This window comes from Ceratotherium simum, chromosome 10, assembly GCF_057802395.1.
Source record: "Ceratotherium simum simum isolate JZ-2026a chromosome 10, ASM5780239v1, whole genome shotgun sequence".
NCBI classification, from domain to species: Eukaryota; Metazoa; Chordata; class Mammalia; order Perissodactyla; family Rhinocerotidae; genus Ceratotherium; species Ceratotherium simum.
Window position 1 is genome coordinate 1,252,804 of NC_141909.1, and position 26,279 is coordinate 1,279,082.

A 26,279-nucleotide genomic window follows, 5' to 3' on the forward strand; every position below is an offset into this window, starting at 1 on the left:
TGAATCCAACAGCATATCCAAAGGATTATTCACCACGACCAAGCGGGATTTATCCCAGGAACACAAGGGTGCTTCAACATACGAAATCAATCAATGTAATACATGACATTAATAGAATGAGGAAGGGCCAGCCCCGGTGGCCTAGTGGTTAAGTTTGGCACACTCCACTTTGGCAGTCCAGGTTTGGTCCCTGGGCATGGACCTACACCACTGTGTTAGCAGCCATGCTGTGCTGGCAGCCCACATACTAAAAAATAGAGGAAGACTGGCATGGATGATAGCTCAGAAAAAAGCTTCCTCAAGCAAAAAGAGGAAGGTTGGCAACAGATGTTAGCTCAGGGACAATCTTCCTCAGCAAAAAAAAAAAAAAAAAAAAGAATAAGGAAAAAACCCACATGATGATCTCCATTGATGCAGAAAACGCATCCGACAAAATCTAACAGCTTTTCATGATAAAACCACTCAATAAACTAGGAATAGAAGGGAACCTCCTCAACGTGATAAAAGCCATCTATGACAAGCCCACAGCTAGCATCACACTGAGTGTTGGTTCTTTCTCCCTGTGATAAGGAACAAGACAAGGGTGCCTGCTTTTGCCATTTCTATTCTACATAGTACTAGAATTACTAACCAGAGCAATTAGGCAAGGAGAAAAAGGCATCTAAACAGGAAAGGAAGAAGTAAGGTTATCTCTGTTCACAGATGATGTGATCTTATATGCAGAAAACCCTAAAGATTCCACATAGAAATTGTCAGAACTAATAGACGGATTCAGCAAAGGTGCAGGAGGCAAAGTTAACACATAAAAACCAGGTGCGTTTCTATACACTAACTAGAAACAATCCGAAAAGGAAATTAACAGAACAATTCGATTTACCATAACATCAAAAAGAATAAAATACCTAGGAATAAATTAAACCAAGGAGGTGAAAGACTCATAGACTGAAAACTACTATATGATGCTTAAAGAAATTATAGAAGACCTAAGTAAATAGAAAGCCATCGTGTGTTCGTGGATTGGGAGGTTTATTGTTCCTAAGATGATAACAATACCCAAAGCAATATACAGGTTGAAGGCAACTCCTATCAGAATCCCAATGGTGTTTTTGCAGGAATGGAAAAACCCATCCTAAAACTCACATGGGATCTCAAGGGATTCAGAATAGCCAACAATCTTGTAAAACAAGAACAAAGCTGGAGGACTCACACTTCCTGATTTCAAAACCTACTGGAAAGGGACAGTAATTAAAACAACGTGGGACTGGCATGAAGGCAGATCACACAGAACAATGGAAATGAACCTCACATATATGGTCAAACGATTTTTGACAAGGACGTCAAGACCACTCAATGGGGAAAGAATCATCTATTCAACAAATGGTCCTGGGACAGCTTCCTGTAAAAGAATGAAGCTGGATGCTTAGCTCACACCACATACAAAAATTAACTCAAAATGGACCAGAGGCCTAAATCTAAGAGCTAACACTATAAAACCCTCAGAAAAAAACATAGGGGCAAATCTTCATGACCTTGGATTTGACAACAGTTTATTAAAGATGACACTAAAAGCACAAAAGAAAAAATACATAAATTGGACCTGATTAAAATTAAAAACTTTTGTGCATCAAAGGATACTATCAAGAGAGTAAAAAGACAACCCACAGAATGGGAGAAAATATTTGCAAATCATGTATCTGATAAGGTGTTAGTGTTCAGAATATATAATGAGCTCCTACAATTCAACGAGAAAAAAAAATTGATTAAAAAATGGGCAAACAACTTGAATAAGCATTTCTGCAAAGAAGATATACAAATGGTCAATAAGCACATGAAAAGATGCTCAACATCTTTAGTCCTTAGGGACATGCAAATCAAAACCATAATGAGATACCACTTCACACCCACTAAGATCGCTATAATAAAAAATAATGCGAAATAACACGTGTTGGTGAGGATATGGAGAAACTGAAACCCTCATGCATTGCTGGTGGGAATGTAAAATGGTGCAGCCACTGTGGGAAACAGTCTGGCCTTTCCCTAAAAAGCTAAACATATTAGAGTTACCACATGACCCAGCAATTCCACTCCCAGGTACATAACCAAAGGAACTGAAAAGAGGGACTCAGACAGACACAGGCACACCTATGTTCACAGCAGCATTATGCCCAGCAGCCATAAGGTGGAGACAACCCAGTGCCTTCGACAGGTGATGGATAAACAAAGTGTGGCACATGCCGTATACTCACACATGGAACATTATTCAGCCATAAGACAGAATGAAGTTCTGAGACCTGCTACGACATGGATGACCCTTGAGGACATCATGCTGAGTGAAGTAAGGCAGTCACAAAAGGACAAATATTATACGATTCCACGTAAATGAAATAGCTAGACTAGGCAAATTCACAGGGACAGCAGGTAGATTAGAGGTTACCAGGGGCTGGGGGAGGATGGAATGGGCAGGTTTTACTTAATGGGCACAGTTTCTGTTTGGAAGGATAAAAAATTTGGAATCAGACAACGGTGTTGGTGGCACAGCATCATGAATGTAATTAATGTCACCAAATTAAACACTTACAAATGGTTAAAGAGCAAATTTTATGTTATATATATTTTACCACAATAACAAGTGGATCATAGATTTAAATGTGAAACATAAAACTATACAACTTTTAGAAGAAAACGTAGGAGACAACACTCGGCCCCTGGGGGTGGTGAAGAGTTCTTAAACATGACATCAAAAGCAGGTGCAAAAAGAAAAATCGATGAAATGTGTGTCATCCAAACTAAAAACTTTTGCTCTGTGAAATACCCTTTAAGGGGATGAAAACAGAAGCTACAACTGGGAGAAAATATTTGCAAATCACAAATACGAAAAAAGATTCATAAGAACTCTCAAAATTCAACCTAAAAACAAAACAAGGGGCTGGCCCGGTGGCATAGTGGTTAAGTTCGCGCGCTCCACTTCGGTGGCCCGGGGTTCGCAGGTTCGGATCCTGGGCGAGGACATACGCACTGCTCAACAAGCCATGTGTGGTGGCATCCCACATACAAAATAGAGAAAGACTGGCACAGATGTTACCTCAGGGCTAATCTCCTCAGCAAAAAGAGGAGGATTGGCAAGGGATGTTAGTTCAGAGCCAGTCTTCCTCACACACACACACAAAAAACGAAAAAAATCCGCAAACAATCCAATTAGAAGATGGGCAAAGGACACAGAGACATCTCCACCGACAGGACACCCAGGTGGCAGATAAGCCCACGAACACTAGCTGGACATGGGGAGCTGTTAGGGAGGCGCGAAGTGAGGCTGCGGCAAGGAACCGCTCCCTGGCTCTGCAGAGAGCTGCCGAGAGTGGGGACAGCCCACCGCTGGCCGCTGTGGAGACACCATGCTGTCCCACTGCTGCGAGGATGTGAACGTGGGGACGCGAGGAAGGAGCTGGGTAACGCACACTTACCACTGCCCTCCTGGGCTTTACCCCAGAGAACGGAAATTCACGTCCACACAGCCTGTGCACAATGTTCACAGCTGGTTTGCTCATAATTGCCCCACACTGGAAAGAAACCTGATGTCCTACAACGGGGGAGGGCTAGACACACTGGCCCGTCCACACATGACACGACTCGGCAACGACGAGGAACCCAGTGTTGACGTGCAGCAACCCGGGCGGGTCTCCAGGGCGGACGCCGAGGGATAGGCCAGTGTAAGAAGCTCACTCCCCACGATTGCATCTACATAACATTCTAGAAATGACACAGGTACAGAGAGGGTGAACCGACCATGGGTGGCAGGGATGGTAGGAGGGCTGGGTGTGACTGTGAAGGGGCAGCAAGGGAGGCCTGTGGGGACACCGTTATTCCCCACCTCCACTGCGGTCGAGGGTACAGGAAGCTACACAAGTGACAAAATGACAGAATATGCAGAAATCTAGACCAATGTCAATTCCCGGGTTTTGATATTGCCCCTCAGCCACGTAAGATGTGAGAAAGTGGGGGAAGTGGGGGAAGAGGACGAAGCACTCCTCTGCACACTGTTGCAACTTCCTGTGACTCTATAACTACTTCAAAGTAAAACATTACAAAGGAGGTGGGCCCTAAAGGTGTCCCAGCGCAGGCCTGGAGAGCTTCCAGGGAGAGGCGGGGAGTTCCCGGGACGTGTACCAGACAGAGACTGCAGAGACTGTGACAGCCCCTCAAGCGTCTGCAGAGGACAGAGGAGCATGCCTCTGAGGGAACTCCCAAAGGCCAGGAACAAGCCATCAAGAAGGAGAGGACAGTGCTGTCCCCAGGAGCCAGGCTGGAGACTCTCTGGTTCACAGGGCATTCATTCCCCTCCCCGCCTCAGGACGGGGGAGGAACTCTGGACTCGCCTAACACATCATAAAGCCATCATCTGAACGGAACACCTGCATCCCAGAACAAATCCATGATCCACAGGAACACACGAGTACCCCTCGTCTAGCAAGGCAGCGTTCGTGGGCTGGGTCCACGTGGAGGCCACCAGCACGCAGAGGGGCAGAGAATCTTCACCCAAAATGAGATTAACCAGCCAACCGACGCTGACCAGAACCAGCACTAGTGACACGATTAGCAGAGAAGGACATTAAACGGTCACTACACTGTGTTCCATATGTTCCCAAAGTCAAGTAGAGACACGAAGATATAAAAAAGGTAGAACTTCTTGAGATGAGAACTCCAATGTCTGAAATGGCAAATACCCAGGTGGGACACTGGCTGACGAAAAGTCAAACGAGAAAAGATCACGAACTTGAAGACGGGACAATAGAAAGTATCTAAAATGAAACAGAAAACAAAACTTTGAAAGAGGAAAGACTTCAGTAAGCTGTAGAACACGTTCAGCATCCTAATCTACAGGTAATTAGAGTTCCAGGCGGGGAGGGGCAGAGAGAATATCTGTAGAAATAATGGCTTAAAAACAAGCAAACTTGTTTAAAAAAATATGAACCCACAGATCCGAGAAGCTCACATGACCCTGAGCAGAAGAAACACAAAATAACTCCAGCAAGGTGCATCGTAATCAGAAATCCTAAAAGCAGCCAGAAAACAGAGACGCTGCACACAGAGGATCAAAGACAAAGAGGACACTGGAGTTCTCAAGGAAAAGGAAGCGTGTGTCCATCCCAGACATGCTGGGTCCACAACAGCTTCTCCTGCAATGCCCCAACCTGGAAACAAGCCACACGTCCGTTGACAGGCGAAGTAACAAACTGTCCATCCGAGCGGTGGAATGCCACGCAGCCCTAGAGAGGAATGAACCACTGGTACGTGCAACAACATGGGTGTGTTTCAAAGTAACCGTGTGGGGTGAAAGAAGCCAGATAAAACCATGCACATTTAGGGATTCCATTGGTTTAAAACTCCAGAACGTGTGAACTCATCTACAGCGACAGCAGAGAAGCAGCTCTTTATGGGAGTGGGGTGGGGAGGGAGAGTCCCAGGGGCATGAGGACACTATTGGGGTGTCATCATCAATCTCTTTCAATGTCTTACAGTTTTCAGTGTACAGGTCTTGCACCTCCTTGGTTAAATTTACTCCTAGATATTTTATCCTTTTTATTGCAATTGTAAATGGGATTGTCTCCTTGAGTTCTCTTTGTGTTAGTTCATTATTAGAGTATAGAAATGCAACCGATTTTTGTAAGTTGATCTTGTACCCTGCAACTTTGCTGTAGTTGTTGATTATTTCTAATAGTTTTCCAATGGATTCTTTAGGGTTTTTTTTTTTTTTTTTTTTGGCAGCGGGGAGGAAGATTTGCCCTGAGCTAACATCTGCTGCCAATCCTCCTCTTTTTGCGGAGGAAGACTGGCCCTGGGCTAACATCCATGCCCATCTTCCTCCATTTTATATGGAACGCCGCCACAGCATGGCTTGCCAAGTGGTGTGTCGGTGTGCACCTGGGATCTGAAGCCTGGGCCGCCGCAGCTGAGCACGCGCACTTAACCGCTACGCCACCCGGCCGGCCCATAGGGTTTTCTACATATAAAATCGTGTCGTCTGTTGACCGTGAGAGTTTCACTTCTTCGTTGCCTATTTGGGTTCCTTTTATTCCTTTTTCTCGTCTAATTGCTCTAGCCAAAACCTCCAGTACTGTGTTGAATAAGAGTGGCGAGAGTGGGCACCCTTGTCTTGTTCCTATTCTCAGAGGGATGGCTTTTGGGTTTTCCCCATTAAGTATGATGTTGGCTGTGGGTTTGTCATATATGGCCTTTATTATGTCAAGGTACTTTCCTTCTATAGCCATTTTAGTGACAGTTCTTATCATAAGTGGATGTTGCATCTTCTCAAATGCTTTTTCTGTCTATTGAGATGATCATGTGGTTTTTATTCCTCATTTTGTTAATGTGATGTATCACATTGATTGATTTGTGGATGTTGATCCATCCCTGTGTTCCTGGTATAAATCCCACTTGATCATGGCATATGATCTTTTTAATGTATGGCTGTATTCAGTTTGCCAATATTTTGTCGATGATTTTTGCATCTATGTTCATCAGCGATATTGGCCTGTAATTTTCCTTCTTTGTATCGTTCTTGTCTGGCTTTGGTATCAGGGTGAGGTTGGCCTCGTACAATGTATTAGGAAGTGTTCCATCTTCCTCTATTTTTTGGAATAATTTGAGAAGGACAGATATTAAATCTTTGAATGTTTGGTAGAATTCTCCAGAGAAGCCATCTGGTCCTGGACTTTTATTTTTTGGGAGGTTTTTGACTACTGTTTTAATCTCTTTACTTGTGAATGGTCTATTAAGGTTCTCTCTTTCTTCTTGATTCAGTTTTGGGAGGTTGTAGGAGTCTAAGAATTTATCCATTTCCTCTAAATTGTCCAATTTGTTGGCATATCGTTTTTCATAGTATTCTCCTATAATCCTTTGTATTTCTGTGGTATTTGTTGTAATTTCTCTTCTTTCATTTCTAATTTTATTTATTTGGGCCTTCTCTCTTTTTTTCTTAGTGAGTCTGACTAAGGGTTTGTCAATTTTTGTTTATTTTCACAAAGAACCAGCTCTTTGTTTCATTGACCCTTTCTACTGTTTTTTTGGTTTCAATTTCATTTATTTCTGCTCTAATTTTTATTATTTCCCTTCTTCTGCTGACTTTGGGCTTTGTTCTTCTTTTTCTAATTCTGTTAGGTGTAGTTTAAGGTTGCTTATTTGGGATTTTTCTTGTTTGTTAAGGTGGGCCTGTATTGCTATGAGTTTCTCTCTCAGGACCACTTTGCTGTATCCCATATGAGTTGGTATGGTGTATTTTCATTTTTTTCCAGATATTTTTTGATTTCTCCTTTCATTTCTTCAATGATCCATTTGTTGTTCAGTAGCATGTTGTTTAGTCTCCACATCTTTGTCACTTTCCCAGTTTTCTTCTTGTAGTTATTTCTAGCTTCATGGTGTTATGGTTGGAAAAGATGCTTGTTATGATTTCAATCTTCTTAATTTATAGAGGCTTGCCTTGTTTTCTAACACATGGTCTATCCTTGAGAATGTTCCATGCACGCTTGAGAAGAACGTATAATCTCCTGTGTTTGGATGGAGTGCTCTGTACCTATTAAGTCCATCTCGTCTAGTTTTTTAAGTCCACTATTTCCTTATTGACATTTTGTCTGGATGATCTAGCCAGTGATGTAAGTGTGGTGTTAAGATCCCCGACTGTTATTGCATTGTTGTTAATATCTCCTTTTAGGGTTGTTAATAGTTGCTTGATGTACTTTGGTGCTCCTGTGTTGGATGCATATATATTTATAAGTGATATATCTTCTTGGTGGGGTGTCCCTTTTATCATTACGTATTGCCCCTCTTTGTGTCTCATTACCTGTTTTATCTTGACGTTGACTTTGTCTGATATAAGCATGGCAACACCCGCTTTCTTTTGTTTGCCATTAGTTTGGAGTATTGCTTTCCATCCTTTCACTCTGAGCCTGTGTTTGTCTTTGGAGCTGAGATGTGTTTCTTGGAGGTAGCATATTTTTGGATCTTGTTTTTTAATCCATCCTGCCATTCTATGTCTTTTGCTTGGAGAATTCAATCCATTTACATTTAGAGTGATTATTGATATATGAGGGCTTAATGTTGCTATTTTATTGCTCATTTTCTGGTTCTGCATTTCCTTTGTCTCTTGTCCTGTGTGTTTCGGACTACCAATTCAGTTTGGTAGTTCTGTACGGTGGTTCTCTTAGTTTTCTCTTTATCTAATCTATGCATCTCTGTTCTGGTTATTTGGTTAGTGGTTACCATGAGGTTTGTATAAAAAATCTCATAGATGAGATAGTCCATTTTCTTATGGCTTATTTCCTTAGACTAAGTCGATTCCATCCCTTTTCTCTTCCCCTTCTAAGTTATTATTGTCACAACTTATTCCATCTTGTGCTGTGAGTTTGTGTTTAAAGTGATGAGGTTATATGTATTTTTGTTCTTTTCCTTCCCTTGATCTTTGATGTTATAATTAAGTGTTTGCTAACCTATTCTGATAGCTGCAATTTTTCTGATTTTGTCTACCTATTTTTCTCCTTCCTCAAAGCTTTGTATTCCCTTTCTCTTTTTTTTTTTTTAGGCATGAGGGCCTTTTTGAGCATTTCTTGTACTAGGGGTCTTGTGGCAATGAACTCCCCTAGCTTCTGTTTATCTGGGACAGTTATTATTTATCCATCATATCTGAAGGATATTTTTACTAGATAGAGTATTCTTGGCTGAAAGTTTTTGCCTTTCAGAATTTTGAACACGTCATTCCACTCTCTCCAGCCTGTAAAGTTTCTGCCGAGAAATCAGCTGAGAGCCTGATAGGAATTCCTTTGTATGTACTTTTTTTTTTGTCTTGCTGCCCTTAATATTTTTTCTTTATCACTGACTTTTGCCAGCTTTACTACTATATGCCTTGGAGAGGATCTTTTCATGTTGATATATTTAGGAGAGCTATTGATTTCATTCACATGTATTTCCAGCTCCTTCCTCAGGTTTGGGAAGTTCTCTGCTATTATTTCTTTGAACAAACTCTCTGCTCCTTTTTCCCCTCTCTTCTCCCTCTGGAATACCTATAATCCTTATGTTGCATTTCCTAATTGAGTCGGATATTTCTTGGAGAGTTTCTTTATTTGTTTTTAGTCTTAGTTCTCTCTCCTCCTTCATCTGGAGCATTTCTGCATTCCTATCCTCAATATTGCTAGTTCTATCCTCCAGATTGTCAGCTCTGTTATTTAAAGCCTCCAGACTTTTCTTTATCTCCTCCATTGTTTTTCATTTCCAACATTTCTGATGGTTTTTCCTTATAGTTTCAATCTCTTTTGTGAACAAGTTCCTGACTTCATTGAACTATCTGTGTTTTCTTGCAGTTGTTGAACTTTCCTACGATAGCTATTTTGAATTCCCTGTTGTTTAGGTTATAAACTTCTGTGCCTTCAGGATTGATTTCTGGGTGCTTGTCATTTTCCTTCTGGTCTGGAGATTTAATATATTTCTGCATACTGCTTGAGGGCATGGGCTTATTTTTCCTCATTCTGAAAATATCTGGTTGCAGCTTCCACCTGCCGCCACTGGGTGGGGGCCAAGAGCTGTGTATACTGAGCCCGCTGCAATCCACAGGTGCTCTGGCCGACCAGCTGTGCTGGAGCGCCTGGCAGGGGGAAGGGCTTTTTCTTTCACCTGCCTGATCCTGGGGGCTTCTTCCTCTTACCTCGCTGTCTGCTCTCCTGGGGTGTGAGCCTGATGAAAGCACCCCTGCAACAGTTCAGTCCCCTCTGTATGGGACTTTGCCGCAGGCTGTGAGAGAACTTGGAGAGCGATGGTTTTCCCGTGGAGGGCTGCCCCTCCCTCCTCTCTCTCAGAGAGCCGCACAGTCCCGGTCCTGGTCTCTGTCATTGGTGAAGGAGAGGAGCTCTCCTTACCTCCTTCCACTTCCTCTGGGGGGTCCAGCACCTCCACCTTCAGATGTAAGGCTGCGTGGGTCTGTCAGACGTCTTTTGTGCTGTGTGAATGTCCTCTATTGGTTTACGAATGTCCTTTTTGTTGTATCTTAGGGGGGAGCATCTATGGGGAAAGGTCACTCCACCATCATGCTGACGTCGCTCCCAGTACAAGTTTTTAATGCTATAATAATGAGAGTAAAGTCATCAAATACTGAAACTGATGTGAGGGTGACAAATGACTTATTTATACTGTTAACTCTGTAAGAGAAAGCAATGCTGAATGTTCATGACCTTTATTATCTTGGCTAACCTTCCTTAGTTTACAACAACTCTTTAAACTCTTCAATTCTGTGGTGCGCAGGAGTGGGGGAACACCTCTGTGAGGAGCCACGTGTCACTGGCCGTGGGTCTGGCCTGGACGGGAGGAGGTGGCCCCGCGTCAGGGATGCACGGCCGTCCCACACCCCAGCAGTCCTCGGAGGGGAAGCCGGAGCAACGGGTCGAAAGCTCAGATGTGCTGACTGACTGAACAGTGCGGCTGAAGTTTTGGAAAAGACGAAGTGACACGATTCAGCACGAGACATGGAAAGAAAACCAAGAGGTGTGCTCAGAACAGAGAGCACAAGTGCTGATTGTTGAAGCAAGCCATTAGAATCCCTCAGGACAGAGATCAGTTTTCTCCAATACATCACCTCAATCCAGACCCCTAACACACGAGCCAACCATCCCGGCCGCCTGGGGGTGAACACACGGCAAGTCTGCTGAGGGAATGCGTGAGGGCGGTGCCCGGGTGAGAGCACAGCCTTGAGGAAGCGGACAGGGCATTCCCACGCTGTCCACGTGTGGCCCCTGCTGACCCCTACGTGCATCTCTGAGGGAACATGCTCTGGCTTCTCAGCCAGGAGGCTGTACCTCCTGACTCAGGAACAGCATGACATGCCCCTCCGCCCACCACTCACCACGGCACTGTGCTCCACTCTGGCCCGGATCTGGTCCACTCTGCCCTCTATCACTTGGGGAAATATTGAAGAATCTGCTCCTTTGCAAAACAGATAAATTTCTCCTATAAAATGAGAAAACAAGATGTCTAATTTAATCACAATATGGGGAAGATGAAATTATTTTTCAAATTATGCTTTTATTAAAAGATAAAAACAGGGAAATCAGCACTGAGACTATTGTAAAGGAGATGTCAACAGACTAGGTAACATGTAAATCAGGGAAAATCAGATCTACAGATGACCCCAAAGCCTCATTTTATTCTGACAACCCTAGAAATCTCATGGGAAAGTCAGGAACCAGGAAAAAACTGGCCCCTGGGTGTCCTTCCTCCTGTGATTCTCTCTGGTTAGGACACAGGTGCATAATAAAATGACCCAGGGCAGGGAATGGGGTGGGAGACAAAGGGCAAGGCCGACCCAAGGGAAGGGGGTAACAATTTGCTGAAATACTGGGAGCTGAATGTCCAGGTCATCCTTTGCAGTCACCGGAGTTACAAGGAACAGCTGTGGTATAATGTTGCCCCACACCTCACGTAACGTCCCAACTGCTTCCACATATTTGCGCTGTAGATGCATGCTTCTCCCTCAAGATAAAAAGATCTTCTGCTCCAGATAAGTGGGGGAACTCTCTAGCCTATGACAAAAGGGACATTAAAGAGACCGAAGGCACCAGCACTGATCAACAGGCCCCTGGCACACAGAGGCTCCCTCCTCTCTCATGAAGAACCCTCCAGGGCCGGAGAGGGAACTCTGCTGCTTGTGACTGTGTTGTATTCTCAATTTGTCTTCAGACAGAAAGCTCGAATGTGAGCTCCCCGGCCGGGGGCAGACCCCTAGAAACCCTAGATGCTGAGGGCCCTCGAGATGTCTATGGGGAAAGCAAATCCAGAGGCAGCAGGAGGAGCAGGCGACTGTCCCACCACAGCCAACTCCTCGGTGGGGCCGGCTGGGAGGGGCTGTAAGGAGGGGCACACTCCTGGGGCGATGGCTCATGAGACCCACCAGCTGGCCTGCACAGGGCCCCTCGGCAGGGCCCATGAGCTCAGCTCCAGCATCCAGAGCCCACCTTGGCTTATTTCCTTGATCCCAGAAAGAACTAACTCCTGTGGTACACACACAGTGAAAACATTTAAAGTACAGCACAATTTATGCTTGCAGAAGTCCTGAAATTAAACCAAGGGTAATGTCAATCTGTGGCCAGAAAGGATGGGGTCTACTAATGTCTGTGTCAGAAGCACATGGAGCTGAGCCACACTGGGCAGGAACCTCTTAGGGCTGGAAGTCCTAGCCCCGGAAGATGCCTACACAACCGTACAGGTTTGTGACCTGGGATTCTTATCATGTACCAGCCAGCCTGATGTCAAAATCCATTCCCAACTACCAGACATAATTCCTAGCCAATGCTCGTATGTCATCAGATACAGTTTAGAACAAGAACTGTAGTCCAGACAATGTAATGATGCATTTTTTCTAGATAAATCATGATGACTCATGGTAATGGCTTGTGAATGCTTAAATTCCTCACTGTCTCAACTTGTCAATTCCTCTATATCCACTTCAGATGTGGGGCATGTTCAGCCTTAAAACTTGGTCCAGAAGAGCTTCTGACATAAAAATCCAGAGTGTAAAGCAAAATATAATCTGCAGAGGACAGTATTTGGCACCAGCTTTAGATCTTGCTTTTCCAGTTTTGTAAGCATGCAGGACATTACTGACACTCGGGTGATGTGATCAGAGCCTACAGCGGCTCACACAGTGACATGATTGGAACCTGCAGCGGCTCAGAGTGACGAGATCGTAACCTAACAGCGGAGCGTGCTGTGGGACCGGGCCCGGCTCTCACGGCCACAGCACACTTTTCAGAGAAGAGCCTCAGAAAGAAGCCAAGCTGTTAACTGGCTGCAGTGGCTCATGGCCTCCAGGCCCCCTGCCCATTAGGTTGCAAAACCAGCTCAATTAGTGTCATCTCCGGGATGCACTACTACTTAGAGAACAACTCATTCCATTAAACATTCAAACTTCTCTTAAAATTAACTGATGTTACACCCTTTTTGATGGCAAATGGAAGTTGTTTACGAAAATGCCATGGTATGTACCCCGGTGCCAGCACTGTGGCCACGGCAGTTCAGGAGAACTGACATGTGGCTTCCTGAGTCTGCAGCATTACTGCAGGCTCAGGAACCGTCTCTGAAGCATGAGTCAACTCCTCCACTTTGAATCTGTCTGGGGAAAAAAATCAAGACCAAAAGATTGATGATGTCAATTTCCACAGTTCAACGCCTTTCTTCTGGATAACTCTGAATGGCTTAAACTCGCAGGAAAGCACTTCCTCAGTGCACGGTGGAGTAACTTTCTGGGCTCGGGGAGGCGTTAGCACACCTGAACTTGTTCTCAAACGTCATGGGTCGTGTGCTTCCTGTGTCCTGCTGATCCTAGCAGTAAAACCTCCCTTCCATGTGTTACAGCAGCATTTACATTACGAGTTATTTTATGTCCCATGACACAGTGCAAGTTTCACTGGTGGAGCCTGCTCCTGCCCACCACGTCCGAGAACCTCCTTCAGAGCGGTGGGTGCCATGGGGACAAGAGAACCCACCGACATGGCCAGCACGGCTCCCAGAGCAGCTCATTACCCAACACATGGACTCGGCTCTTGGAAAGTGACTCACGGGGTGCTGCTGGAAGACAGGCCGTCTGCAGCCTCACAACATCTTCTACCACCTCAGAGGGGAAACAAGGGATTGAGAAGGAAGTGAGAACTGCTGTCTACGGAAGTCTACTTAGTTTACTTCCCGCTGAAATGAAAAACTCCTCGCCTGAGTGTGAGGACACTGCTGACAGACCCTCTAATGCACCCTCAGGTCACTGTTTTAGGCACGGAGTCTGTTTAGTTGCAGGGCAGCGGCTGTGTTTGGTTGCTCACCGGGCAAGTTTCCAAAGAGATAAACACAGCCTGGTATTGCCTCGTTTTAAGAAACAGAAAAGAGAGGCTGGCCCAGTGGCCTAGCGGTTAAGTTCACGTGTTCCACTTTGGTGGCCCGGGCTTCGCCGGTTTGGATCCTGCACACGGGCCGACGCCCCACTTATCAAGCCAAGCTGAGGCGGCATCCCACATAGAAGAACTAGAAAGACCTACAACTAGGATATACAACCATGTACTGGGGCTGTGGGGAGAACAAAGAAAAAGAGGAAGACTGGCAACCAGATGTTAGCTCAGGGCCAGTCTTCCTAAAAAAACAAAAAAAGAAACAGAAAAGAGTAAGATCCCACATCTTGATGAGATGCCATTCTGAAACTGCGTTAGTCAAGTGAATTTAGCAATACTGAGCACTCAGCAGCAGTGCTGTGGTGAGGACACTACCGAGAAAAGTATAGCTTCTGCACTCAAGATGCTTACCGCCTAGTCAGGTCAGAAGTCAAACAAACAGGTCATCCAACTGAGACAACCAGGAAAGGCTTCCTAACCAGGACGGAAAAGCCCCCCATGCAGATGCCTGCAGGTGGGAAAGCCCCCGCCAGGTAGATGCCTCCAGATGGAAAAGCCCCCCACCAGGCAGATGCCTGCAGGTGGGAAAGCACCCACCAGGTAGAGGCCTCTGGTGGAAAAGTCCCCGCCAGGTAGAGGCCTCCAGGTGGAAAAGTCCCCGCCAGGTAGAGGCCTCCAGGTGGAAAAGTCCCCGCCAGGTAGAGGCCTCCAGGTGGAAAAGTCCCCGCCAGGTAGAGGCCTCCAGGTGGAAAAGTCCCCGCCAGGTAGAGGCCTCCAGGTGCAAAAGTCCCCACAGTGCACACTCAGGGGTGGCCCGGGGAAGAAAGCTGGGAAGGCAGTTCAGGGCTCAATGACAAGATGCTGGGAGTAGCAGCTTTCAGATCCAGAACGAGAGCCCCCAGGCCCAGCAGGGACAGTGAGCCCACGAGGGTCTTAGGAAGACTGACACGGGAGCAGGACGACTGAAAGGCAGAGAGTGCGGACAGCAGACCTCGGGAAGCAGGCTGCTGTGTGTGACAATGTGTTCACTATAAGGAGGGGATGAAGGGCCTGCGTGGAGACAGACTCTGCAGGACCTCCAGTGAGGGGAAGCACAGAGCTGACCGAGACGCCAGCCTGCGGTGCTGGGGGAGAGATGGAGCTTGTGGTGCTGGGGGAGAGAGGAGCCTGCGGTGCTGGGGGAGAGAGGAGCCTGCGGTGCTGGGGAAGAGATGGAGCCTGCGGTGCTGGGGGAGAGAGGAGCCTGCGGTGCTGGGGGAGAGAGGAGCCTGCGGTGCTGGGGAAGAGATGGAGCCTGCGGTGCTGGGGGAGAGAGGAGCCTGCGGTGCTGGGGGAGAGAGGAGCCTGCGGTGCTGGGGGAGAGAGGAGCCTGCGGTGCTGGGGGAGAGAGGAGCCTGCGGTGCTGGGGGAGAGAGGAGCATGCGGAGCTGGGGGAGAGAGGAGCCTGTGGTGCTGGGGGAGAGTGGAGCCTGAGGGCTGAGGGGCTGTGTGATCTGCGGGGGAGTAAGCAGTTACATGACTGCTATGGGTTTATCCATGTTTTAAAAAAGAGAGTAAATGGTTAAATCCTTAAAGCTGCCACAGAATGCAAGCATCAGAATAAAACACAACCACAATGTATAATTTAAGAAATCAAAGGGAAAAGAAATTTCTACCTGTAGCAGATTTTACAATTACACTCATTCTCCTCCTTACTGAGTCAAAACTCAAAATTTCCAGCAATTCAAACCTGAAAAAGAAATTAAAAATTGTTTTTAATATCTGTCTGGCTCTGCATGTCATGAAACCTGGGTAATTTCCAAGCTTTCCACAGTAGAACATCTGGGGTAGAGTCCTCTCTCCCATACACAGTCCTTAAAAGAATCACCTCCATCCACCCCTCATCTCTCCCCGGGGGGCGTCACTGCCAGGCAGCCTTTCAAGGAGGAATCTGGATACAGGGGCTTCCTCCACAGACACGATGGAAAAGTCTGGATTCATGTGATGCTGCCATTCTGCTCCTTGAGGCTGGCACCAGTGTCCTGCGGGGGACGGATGCAGACTGAGGCCAGGCTCCTGTCTCTTCCCCACCAGGACCTGCGCCAGGACGTCCACTCCCAGCCCCAGCCCGGGTCCAGGTATTCAGCAAGTCTGTTCACCACAGAAACGTATTTCTTAAGTGCTGATTCCCTTTCCTCAAGTCTGCTGAACACAGACTCACAGGTGCTATCAGAGCTGTTGATCCCTGAGAACGAACCAGTGTACTTTAAGTTGATAAAAATAATTTAAAAAGCAGAGAAAACTGATATTTAATCAGCTAGTGCAGTCTTACTCTCAGAAGACTCATGATTTCTGTCTGGCATTTGAAATACTGAAAACGTCCCTGACACTCCGCCATCCCTGACACTCCCTCTGAAAACTCCTAGGGTCTAGAGGCCCAGCCAGAAGCGCAGGAGGGTCGTGAAGCTTCTGCGACGTCAGTCCCTCCCACATTCTGTAGGAAGGCTCCCCGCGAGGTCCCCACCCGCACTGTGAGGTGTTAGTCTCAGCGGTGACCCCACCTGCCTTTTCAGTTGGAAACCTGAAGCCTGACAGCACTACGTCACCCTGCCCTCCCAGGGGCGACCCCCGAAGCTCCCGGGAGGCCCCAGCAACGAGGGGAGGAGCCCTGACTACATCCATCTAGGACCCGGCGGCCTCCAGAGGCCAGGGCTCACCACTCCCACTAACCTGGGAGTTTACTGTTCTTAAGAAGGAAATGTTAAAGTCCAGTTTTCTGAGACCACCACCACCAAATCTCGTGTTCTTGACCCCAGACTTTGCCTGTACCATCACCGCACACTCATCTTTATTTACAAAGGACAGACGGACCACCCAATCTTCTGAGTCAAAACTCGAGATACATGTTTGTCTCTGGACCAGCAATTTTATAAAGAGATTGTTCCTAAAAATCGAAAGCGTGTGGTCACTAAAGGCATGAAAAGTGAAACCATTCAACGTCCAGCTGGTCATCCCAGAGCATGCGTGCCCAGACTGTGCTCTACAGGACACTATGTTCCATGACGTGAGAGCCGTGCTCTGTGAACACAGGATTTCGTGGCCACTCCCTGGGGAAGGGTTATCCTTCCTCGTCATGGAGAGTCAGAGAGTGGCCTGGGAGAGCATCAGAACATACTGGAAGCTTTGAGAACTCTTATAGTAGAACCTGAGTTTTGATGGCTTATCCCAAAACCTATCTGATGACGCAACACCATCCAACCAGCTGGTGCTCTAACTGTCCACCACCAGCTCTCCAGACGTTCCAGTGACGTTCTGGGGCTGTTATCGAGAAGGGGGAGTGAGTTCTGGGAGGAGAACAGAGAATCTGGTTTTTCCCAAGGAAAAGTCTTCATAAAGACGCTTTTCTATCACCATCAGAACATAATTACACTGTGCTTACCGTTCAATAGCGTTGTCCCTGTTTAATATCTCCATGTAATTGTTCTTCAGCCTCAGGAACGTAAAACCCAGTCTGCAAACGAGAAGGCAAGTCCAGGGGTTAACTTGAAATTCTGATATTCCTCTTTCATAAAAAATTTCTGCTTTACATTTTGGTAAAAGTTTTTTGAAAAAGAAATACTCTGGTAAGCCAGAGGTTGTAACCTGCATTATAAAGTTAGGAAATTATAATAATACTCAATTTATTCACCATCTGAAAAAGTTCTCCCAGAGCCAAGAGAGTTCCCGACTTACCCTGCACCTCCTGTGTACTGCACGACAGGGCAAGTTCTTATGGGTAAGTGTTGACGGGTTCAGAGAGGTGGCAGCAGGTCTGTGATTGGTCCCTGTCTCTACTGACGCATTTTCACTTACTGATCAGGGGTTGTTTGCTAGAGGTTACACGTCAGTCAGAAGGACTTGAGAGGCTGTCCCTCTCCAGACTGACCCTTATTTACTGATGAGGAAACTACGGCCCAGAGCAGGCAGCCGGTCAATGAACGCCTGCAGAGCACGGTCTGTGACCACGCCCCCCAGCAAATCTGAGAGCTGCACACACGGCAGGTGCAGCGTGGGACCGTGCTGGGGGTGCGAGAGGAAAGGGTGTGGCTTCTGGACTCAAGGGGCTTACAGACTGGGAGATGCAACATCATTGTCACACAACATGGAGCCATAATGATGTGAAGGCGCCATGGGACCACCGGGACAGTGTCCCCCTGACCCAGCAGGAGCGGCAGGCTGAAGGACGGGCTCTTGGAAGGTGAGTCTAAAATGACGGGCAGAACAGCTTGTCCTCCCTTCCGATACCTGAGACTGAACGTGGCTTAACTTCTCAGCACCTGTTTTCAAGAAGAGATGAATCTAGCTTTGAGAATCTCACCCCTGCACGTGTGGATGTGTACTTTTAATAGAGGTCTATAGTGATACAACTTACACACCTGATGTCACTATTCAAATTGCATGGGAAAAACATGTTAGTTTAGTCAACAATAGAAAACACTGTTCTAATTAGATGAGAGGTGTTCAATGTGCATTTATCGATGGCAGGGAAGAGGGAAGATTAGCACCCTTAGTATTATATCAGAGTCATAAGCTGTGAGAACTGGAAAAACATTTCCCTGACTTGAAATTATGCCATGTATCTGGAACAAAGTATATTTCCAAGGGTCTGCTTAAAATGCCACGTCATGAGGCAGCAGGAACTCCCAAAGAAAAGATCTTGAAGGAGGGGGCAAGGAGCACAGAAGTAATGTGACAGGAAAGAAGAAAGAGAAGCCCTCAGGAAGAAACCCAGCACCCCGGCAGAATCCCTCCCCTTGTCATGTGACTCTGGGAAAGCTGCTTGACATCTCTGGGCGCCGTTTCTTTAGGATGGACGAAGAAGACTTGTCATAAAGGGTGTCTAGGATTGTCTGAACATTTAAAGGCCTGTGACTATTTGGAATGGCCTCTAATAACTTACCACAGAAGTTAGGAGAGAAAGCTGCCCACAAAAGACAGCGACAGAGACTCTGGCAGCTGGGAATGGCCGCTTCTCACTCCCATGGCAGGTTGTGTTCAGGAGGGACCCACTTCCACCAACTCGGAGGAGGAGGAAGCCCTGAGCACCAAGGCAGTGCCTGCTCAGCCCCGTCAGCAAGCGTCCAGGCACAGGGCTGACTCGGGACGCTCCCAGCGTGAGCCCACGGTTAGGCTGAAAGGACCTCAAAACCAGACCGGCACACCCCCGGCATCCGAGACCAGACTCGAAGCAGCCAGAGACGTACCTCTGGACACCTTCCACCAGGGCCACCTCATCAGGCGAGGACGATATGTACACACAGGATTTCCCCGAGTCCGGCGACTTCCTGGGCCCGTCCGCCTCGTCATTGTCCTTCACCTGGATGGTGTGGCACAGACAGATGGCCCGAAAAAACAGCTCTTCTCGCTCCTATAAAAATGAGTACAAACCCTCACATCCATGAAGTGTCAGCTTAAAGTGGAAGGAAAATAAACAGGAGACCATGAGCAATGAGGCAGGACAGGCAGCTTTCAGGGGCAGGAAGTACTAGTTTCGCCTTTGGGGGTCGGGAGGTGGAGTGTAAGCTCAGCTTTTCTTCATTCCTGAGCATTTCCACAGTAATTACGGTCAAGACCAACGGCCGTGAAGACCGAGAGGAAATGCACAGTAGGGAGGTGAGATGACAGGTTCAGTCATAAGAGGAGAATACACTGGGCTGAGCCTCGGACCAGCTGAGGCCGTGCTGGGGGCCTCCGGGTGCAGTGCCCTCGAGCCTGGACTCCCTTGGGATTCCCAAAGCCTCCCCAGGGGTCCTGGATGCCACTAAGGCTGAGAAGGGCTGGGCTCGCATCCACGTGCCTGGTGGAGGAAGCCACAGCAGATGGCAGGAGGAACCCCTCTCGGTGGCCACAGACCTCCTGCCCCCCGAGTCCCTGGAGAAGCATCAGTTTCTGTACTGAAATCACCTGAAGCCACACAGCGGGGCAGACAATGTGATGGGTCAGGAAAGGGCACAACCCGCTAAGGAAGGCTATCCTTGTCCCCTAGGGGCCCCCACACAGGGCTCTGCAGTCACCAAGCTTTCTGGAATGGTCTGGCCAACCACTGATGAGGGTCGGCCCCCTCTCTTTAGATCACAGCTGACATCTAGAGGCACAGTACTTGGGTGTGTGCACGGATGTGCGAGTGCAGTGTGCACATGCAGACATGTGAGGGTGTGTGCACACATGAGCATGTGTACCCATACGTGTGTATACGTGTGCTCAAGCGTGAGTGTGTACCCAGATGTGAGCACATGCACATGGGGTGTGCGGTGTCACCCAGGTCTCAGCCCACCATTTGCCCTGCTTGTCCACGCTTTAAAGCTGTTCCTAACACGGATGTGAGCAGCCAGAGCCACAGGCAGAAAACGGCGGCATCCCACTGTTCTCCTCACTCAAGTGCTGGAGGATTGTGTCCTTCCTGGACCCCAGAACAGGAGGCGACACTGGTCTATCTGGTGAATGGGACCTCGGACACTGGTCTGTCTGGTGAACGGGCAGAGCAGACAATTTGGCAGTGACGGCTGCTGGAGGGAAAACGCCTGCCGGAGAGCGGCCACCTACCCTGCCGCTGATGCCTGGGGACGAGTCGATCATGTCGATGCCGGAGGCGTCGGGGAGGACCTGCCCGTTGCAGACGGCGTGCGGCACGTAGACATGGCCCTCGATGCAGCACTCCTTGAACTCCATGTTGTTCTCCGTGAGCGTGCCCGTCTTGTCCGTGAAGACATACTCCACCTGCGGACACAAGGCGCGCTGGGCAGTGCCGGCTGGGACCCACGGGCCATCTCGGAGGAGAAGGAGCGCTCAAGACTCAGACCCCAGGGCGGTCGTGTGTGTCTGAACATCAACGCTTCCCCATGAAATGCACTTGTACAGTTTTACCCCAAACACACCCCCTCACCAGGCTGAACCCTGAGTGTGCACATGATCGCCCTTCCCAGCTCCCGACGTCCCGACAGAGCCTGCCTCAGGAGGTGGAGGGGAGCCCTTTGCTCCCACCAGGAAAAAGCTAAGTTTACTCTTCTCAGGATTCGAAGCACAAGAATGCCATGTTCTCAGGGGTGGACACGTTGGTGCAGCCAGCCTTCCACTTGTTGGAAAGACAGAGATTGCGGGGACAGTCCTGAATCTTATTTAACAAAACAGTCAAGGATATAGAGAGGATGAACTCATTCTACAAGGTCTGGGAGGTCAAAACTCACAAAGTCGTTTAAGGTTTAGGAGACAGAATTCAAACAAATAAAAGGACAAGACAAATTTCAGACAGAAAACTGTGAAAAGTGTTAAAACTGCACCTGGTTTTAAACCCTAAATTTAGATAAACTCAGGTTACGCACTCATCACGAGTGACTAAAAGAAGGTAGGGATTCTGGAACCCGTGGGCACAGGAGGAGGCTGCCAGGAGCACAGGCCTCCTGAGTCAGAGACAGAGACGGGCTGGCCCAACGGCGAGGGCGGGGCCCGGGGTGGGGTCCACCCTTCGCCCCGCTGTCTCCTGCTCAGAGCCCCTGACACACAGCTCCGGGACACCTTAGAAGGAGAGGCAGGGTTCACGAGGACAACGAAGTTCAGAAGTGGGGGATGCAGGAGAGCGACAATGAAACCAGCTGTGTGTTTCACAGCCCCCCTTTTCCACTTACGTCTCTCAGCAAAATGTTCTTTTTTGCCTTAAATCCTACTGCAGAAAATGCCTTTTCCTTGTGGGCTTGGTTCTAACAAGTAAATTTTAAGTACATAGTAGTGCCCTCTCGAAATTTTTTTTTTAAACAACCTGCCATCCAAACGCTTGCCCAAACTCCGCCAAGCCTGCCCATATCTGGAAAATCCGCGACATGGATGGAGTGAAACTTGTGACGACTCCCTGGACAGGCGGCTCTGTGGTCTGCCATGAACGACACCTGACTTTCTCACAGTGAGGATCAGCAGTGACAAGGGAGATTTCAGGTCTCCTCCTCCACAGCAAGCCTCCCCACAAACTTCCAGAGCTCCTGCGTCAGGAGGCAATGCCTAGACTCACGCCAAGTCAGATAAAGTGGCTGCACTCAACACCATTCGACATTTTTTTTGTTACAGAAAAAATTCTTTCCTCTACGAATTTCTCAGGAATACACAAAATAGACCATGTATTGTTGCAAAGGATATGAAATAATACGCAGAGGTAAAAATATTCCAGTACTGAGCAGCCAAAGTATGATGTGTGCATTGCTGACCGAGACAGTGCTGCACCACGAGGGACGCAGAATGCGCTGGAGGAATGCACTGAAGGTCAAACGCATCCACAAGCAAAACACTATCTGTTAGTAACAAATCTCCGTGACCTGGGGGGGGGGTGTGTGTGTGAAGGTGTATGTGTCTATGAGTCTAGGCATCTGTTTACACACTGCGGTTTTGGGGTGATGAGGGAGCAGGTTTCAGCTGCCAATCTAAAATGACCCTGTTTGCAAAAATACTCCACAAAATTTCTTCCTGTTTTTTTTTTTTTAAAGACAGATGAATCACTGATTACCAAACACCCTTTCCTGCAACATAGAGGCTGGGAGGGGGCTGGAACCGGGGTGGTGGGAAGGCTCTGACCAGAAGCCAGAGGCCCAAGGTGATCAGGGCTGGGCCTTTCCTTGGCTCTCTTTCCCAAGGCAGGGGCTGAGGTTTGGGGTCAGGAGGGCTCTGCCTCTCATCCAGGTGACCCTGGGTGGTGGTGACTCCCACCCACGGCGGTTCCATCAGGCACTTGCTGGGCACCCCACCTCTGTTATCTCGTTCAATCCGCCCTACACTCTGGAGAGGCAGGTACCTGTCATTATGCCCATTTCACAGATTAAGAAGCTTGAGGTGCAGAGAGCTCAGGCCCCTGCCCCGGGCTGCGAGCTGTCACGCAGAGCAGGATCACACTGTAGGTGTTCTGAACTCTGCAGTACACCACATGACTGAAACTCTGAGGTCTCACTCTGCTCGTCTTTAAGACGAGGATGACCGGCTCTCTGTGCGAGCTGAGGAAACCAGGTCCCAAGGCTGATGCAGCACCCGGAAGCGGGTGCTTGGTGAGGACCATGTGCCTTCACCCCACCCCCACCACTCAAGCCCAGAACGAGCACAGCAGAGAGGCCACATGTGCTCATACCAACCAGGTACCGTCTTAATCCTGCGTAAGCTGTAAATATAACAGCTCTACAGTTGTCACACAGAGTTAAAAGCCACTGTGCTGTTGTCCCTCAGAGGTACAGGTGACATCTCTGTGAGAAGTGAACGGAACCACCTGGATGACGTGCCTGCACGACACGAATCACTCAGGATCCAGGCATCTGAGAACACAGAATGGAGGGCTTGATCGCCCACAAACTATGAAGACGATTTGGGGGTACCGACCTGTCCCAGCTCCTCGTTTAAGTCGGAGGTGTTAACCACAGGCCCTTCTCCTGTGTCCTCGTCAAACATCTCTTCATCCCAGGTGATGAAGTAGGAGCCGAAGAACTTCTGCATCTCCACCGTGACGTACATGGACACGGGGATGATGTAGTTGAAGAGGACCATGAAGGCCAGGAAGTCCGTGAAGGCCCTGAGGAACTGAGAGAGGCCGCGTGAGTCCCACGGCGCCCAGACCCGAAGAGACTTGACCCTGTGAGTACTCCCAGCTGCCTCTGAGAATCTGACGTATTACCAAATGTGTTTCATAATAACCTACGGACGCTGAGAAAATAAGTCTGAGAAAAATGACTTCTCTGCACAGTTCTGTTCTTATCTCTGAGCCATTTAGTTCTGTGGGATGCCCGTGTGAACACAGGAGACATGCGGGGACCCTGGTGTGGATTGCCACAGTACCCCGCTCTGGACTCAGTGGACCCTGGTGTGGATCTGCACACCGCCCCGCTCTGGACTCAGTGGACCCTGGTCTGGCTCTGCACACCGTCCCACTCTGGACTCAGTGGACCCTGGTCTGGCTCTGCACACCGCCCCGCTCTGGACTCAGTGGACCGTGGTCTGGCTCTGCACACCGCCCCGCTCTGGACTCAGTGGACCCTGGTCTGGCTCTGCACACCGCCCCGCTCTGGACTCAGTGGACCCTGGTCTGGATCTGCACACCGCCCCGCTCTGGACTCAGTGGACCCTGGTCTGGCTCTGCACACCGTCCCGCTCTGGACTCAGTGGACCCTGGTCTGGCTCTGCACACCGCCCCACTCTGGACTCAGTGGACCCTGGTCTAGATCTGCACACCACCCGACTCTGGACTGAGTGGGCTCACCCAGAAAACTGTACTGTTTTAAGTAGAAGAGGTTCAATAAAATTATTTTAACACACTGGTTTGGGACAAAATACTTTTGATAAACATGAGCAACTCAGCTGAAATCGCCCTGAGGAAAATAAAACCACTTCTAACCATCATTCCCTGTAACTGAGGTTCTCCTATTTCCATGTTTTTGCTGTAAGTAGCTACCATTTATCTCACAATCATTAATAAGCATTTACTGAGCACCTTGTAAATACAAGACCCTGCACTGGATTCTGGAAACGCCAAAAGCATTTAAGGTACCGTCCTTATGAATTTACTACGGGAACCAATACCTTTCCAGACTTGTACATGCAAACACCCAAAGAAGGCAGGAGTGACCAGTGTCCACAGCTGGGGAGGCAGCTGATACTGTCAACACCAGGGAACGCGTCTCTTACAGAGATTTAATCAATGTTCTTGTAGCACGTTTTCATAACAACGGCCTCCGGGGCACCTTCAATCACATAAAGGGAATCACTTTCCGTACCAGGTTCCTCTGTCTTTCTGACTCGGTTTTCTGATTATACCACGGCTCATCTCGGAATGGTTCACTCTGCCACACATACTTCAGGACGGTATTTATCAGCGCTTTACTGATGAGAATGCAGAGGTACACAATGAGGAACACATTCATTGATCTGAAACACAAGACAGCGATGGTTACTCAATTATTGCTCTCGGAAGAATCTAGAGCTGACGTCGCCTTTCCTGCAAACGTCAAGACGAACACATTGTGAAGAAGCAGATTAGGGATAACACAGCAATGGGCTTTAAAGGACCCCACCCCCGCCATAAAATGACATGGTGAAAAGGAAAACGCTCATCTACATTGAGTCCACTCCGTGGTCACAGGCGTGTGAGTCTAGAGGCACCAGGGAAAGGGCTAAGTGGAGGGAAAGCTGCGTGAACAGGAGAGAGGGCTGCTCACGACGACACTGTCGACAATGGTTTCTACACAGTCCAGGATTCCATAACTTAAAGAACATCCAGAAATCAATTTCTTCTACCAATAAGCATCAACCAATGAGTTCCAAATTTAGAGATTATCACTATGAAGGAAAGAGGGAGGGAGGGACGTGAATATTCTATAGGAAACGCCCTCTGCGTAGGAAAAACACGGAACCCTTAGCCAGCGTCCTAGCAGATCTTGTGAAGAAGGTCTGGTTTTCAGTGTCTATTTCTGAAACCTATTTGTCAGTATAGACATCTAGAAACAAAGCCTTCTAGCTTAGTAAGAGCCAAATCTCCATTTCATACTTGACACGGTCATAGATAGACAGGGACCCAGGATCACATTTTGAGCTCAACGTATGAAGAATGGGTAGAAGACACCCCAACAGTCTCCCCAAAATTTCTAAGTAGCAAGTAGCTCTTTATTAAGTAATTGGTGATGGCTCAGTTGTCCACTTCAAGTCAGAGATACACTTTAACAAGAGGCAAAGACAACAAAAACTCCAGGCCACATTTTCTTACAAATTCAACTCTCTCCTTGACTTACTATCATAAGAATTTCACTGTTTAATGAAGACTGCTCTCTCTGCTAATTCTTTCCTCAGTACAACATGTGATTTCCAACAACCCCAAAGTTAAAAGTGACCCTGTTTTGACTTTTTCATGAAATGGTGAGAGGAGTGACTGGGCATCTGACTTGGAACCACAACTGCGGGGCGTCCACCCAAGGGAACCTGTGGAGGTGCGGGCATTTACACCCCCACCAATAAGACCATCTATCTAAACGATCAGCTCTGTCTATCTGGGCACCACGAAGTGACTGCTGATAACGGCCAAGGGAAAACGCTTCCTCTCTACAGTGCTGACGACAGCTCCGAGTGAGATTTTCACGCACGTCAGATAGCAGTACTTACTTCTCCACGGCAGATCGCTTCTGGGACTTTGATTGATAATTTAACGCCATCTTGGTTTCCATGCCCGTGTAAATCGCAACACCTATAAAGTGGAAGAGTGAACGTTAGAACAGTAGCATGACTGTGTCTTGCCTTTACATGGTAAGTTACGCACAGCTACGGTGAAAATGGAATTTTGGGCAAAACGAATCTTATTTTAAACCTCACTAGACACGCTAGCTGTTCATAGAGGGAGTCACACAA

At 47.9% G+C, this 26,279-nt stretch overlaps 1 protein-coding gene across 8 annotated transcripts in view; it reads right to left on the reverse strand.

Moving 5' to 3' along the window:
- Positions 1-26,279, reverse strand: part of ATP11A (ATPase phospholipid transporting 11A) — a 167,538-nt gene that overhangs the window by 31,048 nt on the left and 110,211 nt on the right. For all 8 annotated transcript variants that reach the window (XM_087435832.1, XM_087435833.1, XM_087435838.1 and 5 more), the window contains exons 10-17: positions 26,037-26,118; positions 24,659-24,809; positions 23,271-23,468; positions 20,469-20,642; positions 19,130-19,293; positions 17,326-17,397; positions 15,563-15,636; positions 10,880-10,983 (exon numbers count right to left, since the gene is read on the reverse strand). In XM_087435832.1, coding sequence (XP_087291958.1) covers positions 10,880-10,983; positions 15,563-15,636; positions 17,326-17,397; positions 19,130-19,293; positions 20,469-20,642; positions 23,271-23,468; positions 24,659-24,809; positions 26,037-26,118 — 1,019 coding nt within the window. The remainder of the gene's footprint in view (positions 1-10,879; positions 10,984-15,562; positions 15,637-17,325; positions 17,398-19,129; positions 19,294-20,468; positions 20,643-23,270; positions 23,469-24,658; positions 24,810-26,036; positions 26,119-26,279) is intronic.